Source organism: Priapulus caudatus, unplaced genomic scaffold, assembly GCF_000485595.1.
Source record: "Priapulus caudatus unplaced genomic scaffold, Priapulus_caudatus-5.0.1 Scaffold160, whole genome shotgun sequence".
Taxonomy (NCBI): Eukaryota; Metazoa; Priapulida; class Priapulimorpha; order Priapulimorphida; family Priapulidae; genus Priapulus; species Priapulus caudatus.
Window position 1 is genome coordinate 310,991 of NW_014577221.1, and position 5,580 is coordinate 316,570.

At 43.2% G+C, this 5,580-nt stretch overlaps 1 protein-coding gene across 1 annotated transcript; it reads right to left on the reverse strand.

Moving 5' to 3' along the window:
- Positions 1-178: 178 nt before the first annotated feature.
- LOC106806443 lies at positions 179-5,118 on the reverse strand. Its single transcript, XM_014808378.1, has 6 exons — positions 4,977-5,118; positions 4,583-4,699; positions 3,925-4,104; positions 2,278-2,424; positions 1,920-2,062; positions 179-1,311 (listed from the first exon to the last, which is right to left on the reverse strand). Exons 1-6 carry the CDS (start codon positions 5,073-5,075, stop codon positions 1,068-1,070), a joined length of 930 nt encoding a protein of 309 aa, XP_014663864.1. The 5' UTR covers positions 5,076-5,118; the 3' UTR covers positions 179-1,067.
- Positions 5,119-5,580: the final 462 nt, after the last annotated feature.

A 5,580-nucleotide genomic window follows, 5' to 3' on the forward strand; every position in this document is an offset into this window, starting at 1 on the left:
ATTATGTGGATGAAAATTATGATGGTGATGATGGCAATCGTGATGATGATGATGATGAGGAGGAGGAGTAGGAGGAAGGGGAGGAGGAGGAAGAGGCGGATTATGAAGACGAAGACGCTTATGCTGCCTCTGCTGCACGATGGTGGTAGTGGTGAGAATGGAAACGCACCACGTGGACTTTTGTTTATAGATGCTGCTTTTATTTCACATCTCTAAGCCTGCTGCAAAAACACATATGCAAATATGTGATGCACGTATTACACATTCCACTACACGGCGTCCGTAGACACCCGAACCAACATCCCAATACACGTGTACCATTCTTTTTAGCATTATATATACACACCTGCGCGCACACAGAATGGCAGTCGTGTTTAGTAACGTGAGAACGCAACGGCTATGTGTACCCCTTTACACATGAGAAACCAAGTTCGCGTGTCTAGCAGCGGGCGTCGCGCATTTGATTGCCGCATGGGGGGTTTCATCTTTTTTTGCCCATGCACAATGTAGGCCTATAAAGTGGGTAAACTTGTCAGATGGGGTGGGGAGGTCGCACTAGGCCTACACCGGACACTGTTGTATAAGGATCCGCCAGAGATATAACTGCAGTGAGGTCTGCATCATTCCTGCGTCATTGGAAACGCGCTTTCACCTCTAACCACCAGGTTCTCTAGCGTCGAACTAAGTAATATAAGCGTATAATGAAGAAATTTTATTGAATAATGTATGAGAACCAGAGAATCTAAAAGGAAATGTAGATCTGGCTATTTCCTTGCCGAGTTGAGCATCCAAAGCCACACATAACGCTACAATAGCAATATGTAATTCAGCTGCTGCTATCGCACCGCTGTCTTTTCCTTCAAAATGGCTGCCGTGGTGAATTCCGCGTGCGCGTGGGACGGCCTATAAATAGGATCAAGAGCGTATAAAGAAGGCTTCTTAAGCACCTTCTCAAGAACCTTCTTAATACGCTCTTGATAGGATCTATATGCGATAGACGGGTCTTCTAGTCTACGCAGCAGCTATAGCATATGGGAAGTCCTGGGTGTGTGGTTGACGATCTACTGCTAAGGCTTCGTCCACGCGACCTTGATGTCGTGGTTTCCCTTCACGGACATACTTATGCGAATGTTCTGCTGCAGCAGTAGCGCTGGTATCTGATCTGAGTCGGATTCCGACGGCTCCCCGTCGGTGCTCTTAGCGCTCTTAGCGCCCTCTAGCGTGCCCGGAAGGCTCACCGTGTCGTAATTGGCACTCGACCTCCTGTCCGTCGATCTTAGTTTACAGCTGCACAGCGCACACACGCCTGCCCTGCAACAGGCAACCGGACACCGTTACACAGAGAGATCCTTCCGTGAAGAAATGTAGCAAATTTTCCTGCGACAGAAATTGTAAACTTGTTTATTGTCAGAACAGAAATTACAGTGATTTCGACGTACCGCCGCTAACCAGCGATAATTTCATTGGTCGGCGGGAACACGTCAACAGCACAGCAGACAACAAAAATTACAAGTTTATGATTTCTGTTCTAACGGAGTATTCAACATTTTGTGCCATGACACTTTTACAAAATAAAAGGTAATAAACAGTATATCAGAAGCTCATAGTGCATGGCAAGTGGTTTATGATGTAGATAAGAGGTTTATAAAGTGGGATGCGTAGATAGTATTACAAAATAATAAGTGTATTGCAAAGTGACAAGTAGTATTACCAAGTAACAAATAGCATGACCAAGTAACAAATAGTATTACCATGTGACAGATAGTATCATCACGTAACACGCAGTATCACATCGCTAGATATCAGGCAACATGCAGTAGCACCACGCAACACGCTGATACACACACGTAACACTGTAGGCTTGCAGCACCGACAAAGCAAGTGATCTTATAATATTAGTCAGACAGATATACGCATACGTTATGCCTCCACCACGTGATGATGCTTCTGAGAGAGCAGACGCTTTCTGATTGCGCTCGGCTATCGACGGCTGCTCGTGTCGAGAATCTCCGTCACCCGTGGCTCCATCTACCGTCCGCATTGGAATTACAGCTGGATCGCTCTGTGATATATGGACACGTTAATATCAAGTATATTAATGTAATTAATATACGGACAATACTATACCTTTACTTATTAATAATGAATGGGGTATACTATTATAACGTATAGTCGCAAATAATGGCTGCGAACGAACTAATTTATAATAACGCGATATAGAGAGAAACCAGACCGTATCTTTAACTCTACATGCGACGATTTCGTAACAAATCTTACCTCCAGGGGGCGCACCGTGTTGTGGAAAGCGTGTTGGTGGTCATCGGTGTTGTCTGCGTAGTGAGCCTTGTAGATCGTTCGTATGTTCTGAATCTTGCCAACTAGGTCTGAGACCCGACACTCGCGCGTCGCGGCCAGATACACGCTCTGGGTAGAAAGACCGAGAGCCGAAGCGAAAAGCATATTTATACATCAGAATTCTGCGACACCGCGTCCTCGTTTACCCGCATAGGAATGTTGTAGGGACTTATAGGATCGTCGCAGTGACGTCGTAATAACGTCACAGGTGCATAACTTTTGAACAATTATTTAAACAAAAGAAAAACGCGCGGTCCTAATTAAACGACCACGCCTCTAAACGACCTTGAGCCAAACTAACCTTGATAAACATACACATATCACACACTAACATTGTGATGCATTGCGGCCTATAGATACCCTTTTACACAATACACGGCATATATATATATATATATATATATATTTCTAATGGTTTTGTTAGTAACGTAGTAAAGCGTTTGTGGTACGATGTCAGAAAACTCGCTACACTTGGATGTAGCATATAGACACAAAATACAAACCCAGCCAACACCAGACTAGGCCTCCACGCACACATCTTACTGATTGATTATACTGATGCTGTACATAATTAATAGGCGCAGATTTCGGCTGTGCTGTATTAATTACTGCTGGCATATATTTACCTAGCTAATCATCGTTAGTAATTAAGTCACAGACGAGGCGTTCACCGTACACGAAGCTGTCGCCGCGTTTGGCGACAAGTTAAAGGGACAGTAGCCTCTAGGATTTTACTGCATACAACTGTACTTACTGTATAACAAATCGTCTATATCCACATGTATTTGTCACCAGATACTTAATTAATTATTTACACATCAACGCTACGAAATTTGAACGGCGCCATGACACCCGCGACCGTGCTGCCACCCTGAAAAAGTTGCGTATTTGCATTTTTATTTTGCAGGTAAATGACCGAGGGCTAATCACAAAAGTGAAATTATATTTATACCTAAATGCTATTTAACCGAACGATATTCATTTTAGGGCAAATTTATCCATATTATAACTGAAACTATATGTCGTTTATAAGAGATTACAATCCTTTTGCTTTTAAATGAATAAATAAGAAATACCCTCGGTCTGTAGCCCTTGGCTGGAAAGTGGTTTTGCGCAACTTCTCAGATCGTGCGCTTTGAGTGGCGCCACCGTCGTTGTAATCAAACTGTAGTCGTTAGTTTTAAAACATTTTTTAAAAATATTTCTAATGGTGATTGAACCATGAAACTTTTTATGTAGCGCAATTATAACCTAAATTAGCTGAAAATAACCCTAGAACCTAGAGGCTACTGTTCCTTTAATGTCACTGACTAATTCTGACAGATCTCTTTCCTCCGTCACAATCCCAGCCTATTTTCTGCCATAATTCTCAGTCTGCTTCCGCTAATGACCCTAGCCTGTTTCCCGCCATAAGCCCAACTTGTTTTCCGTCACCATCACATCCGGTGACACCTGAAACATCGCTGTTTCAAGAGCACATATAACCAGGAGTCTATCAATAGGAGTAAGACAGACTGAAGTTAGACCAGGTACGCAGTCGGCCGGAACGCAGTGTGAGTGGATACGTACGGTATTAAGGAAGGCTAGTAGAGATACGATGTGTCGCTTGCAGGCACTTGGAGGCTGATGACGTACGTAGGGTACAAGCCACTTGTAGACGATCCATTCGGCGAGGAAAGCCAGCAACCCGGAAATCACTCCGAAGCCGAGCATTACAAACATGCCTGCCATGTTTAACTCCGACAATTTCTGCCAGAAAAAGACAGTTTTTTTTATTTATTCTGAACGGATCGTGCCTTCCTGGTGGAAGCCATTCGTTAACATAGCGTTAAAGTAAGAAGACACATCTTCGAAAGTGTGACGTGTGAAAAGATGTGTAATCACATTAACTGCTATTATTTAAAATCAAAACATTTTTTGTTGGGGAAGTGGCAAATACGGCGACGTGGTAAAAGGATAACGGCGGCGGAGAAGGAGAGATAGATAGATAGATAGAGAGAGAGAGAGAGAGAGAGAGAGAGAGAGAGAGAGAGATGACGACGAAAAAGAAGGAAAAAAAGACAAAGGCGTAGAAGAAGAGAAAAGGGAAGAGGGAGACGAAGAAGAAGAGGAAGAGGAAGAGAAAGGGGGAAGAAAGAAGAAGAGAAGGAAGAGGAAAATAATATAGCAAACAGTATCTATCTACGGCACATGTGTAAGTGTTATAATAATTTAGTCACTAGCGTACCTGAGGAGGGCGCTTGTGGGGCTGCCGAAAACAATGCAAGGAGCCGTACCACCTCTCCCGCAGGCGATCAACTTTTCCTGACTCAGACATCTCCAGTATTGCATGAGAAATCTCGGCCTTGAGACGGAAGCACCATAATTAAACCGAGATATTTTGTGCAATTTAAGAATTAATAAAGTAAAAACAAAGAAGCAGAGGAAGATAAATTAATGGCGGTAGATGGTGATGATTACGATAATGAGGGAGAATCAGAATAAGACAAATCATCGGAAACAAAAAACTATCACAACGAAAACAACCGATCGAATTCTCGAATGTATTGTAAGAACTCATTCGAAATGCAGTAATAAGAACTATTTGCACACTGTTGTCACGTTCGGGCACGAACACGTACTTTCAGGAAAAATTTCTTGGCGAAACCTATAGTGTAAGCATCTTGTCCGAACGGCTTGCCCATGACGGATAGGAGGCATTCTCGCTCGTTCGCTCTCATGTAGTCGATAACCGGGGTATCATCAACGTACACGTCCAAAGCGCCGCTCCTGAAAAAACCCGCAACCCAATACATGACTAACAGTAGATGGACTTCGCGGGTGAAATTTTTGTTCGGGGTATTTTTTCATGCGCGCCATGAAATCTCAGCTAACGCTATTCAATGCTCTAAATGTAAAAGTTTCTATAAAAAAGGGAAACGAAGCGCCGCTTTGCGGATAGGTTTAGCGAAAACCCTAAGATCTATTCGTCTCACTTCCCGCGATTTTCCTGTTGCTGACCATTTTAACTACTCTGGTCACGGTATATGTGATATACGCGTCTGTGGCTGTCAATTAACTACGAACTCTAACACCACCAAGCGACATATCATAGAGCAGAAACCAAATCTTAAGGCTGGATATTTAATTATTATGGGCGCGTGAGGGTGTTTAACATCTCACATCACTGTAGGATAGTTTTCTCGCATTCACTAATTCACTCACTCTCTCACTCACTCACTCACT

What these genes read in the sequence shown, in the direction of transcription:
- LOC106806443 (XM_014808378.1), bottom strand. Translation starts at nt 5,075, where the DNA reads ATGAGAGCGAACGAGCGAGAATGCCTCCTATCCGTCATGGGCAAGCCG. An exon ending in CCAAGAAATTTTTCCTGAAA is followed by an intron (nt 4,700 to 4,976) that starts GTACGTGTTCGT and finishes TTCCGTCTCAAG; the next exon opens with GCCGAGATTTCTCATGCAAT. An exon ending in TACTAGCCTTCCTTAATACC is followed by an intron (nt 2,425 to 3,924) that starts GTACGTATCCAC and finishes CTTTCTACCCAG; the next exon opens with AGCGTGTATCTGGCCGCGAC.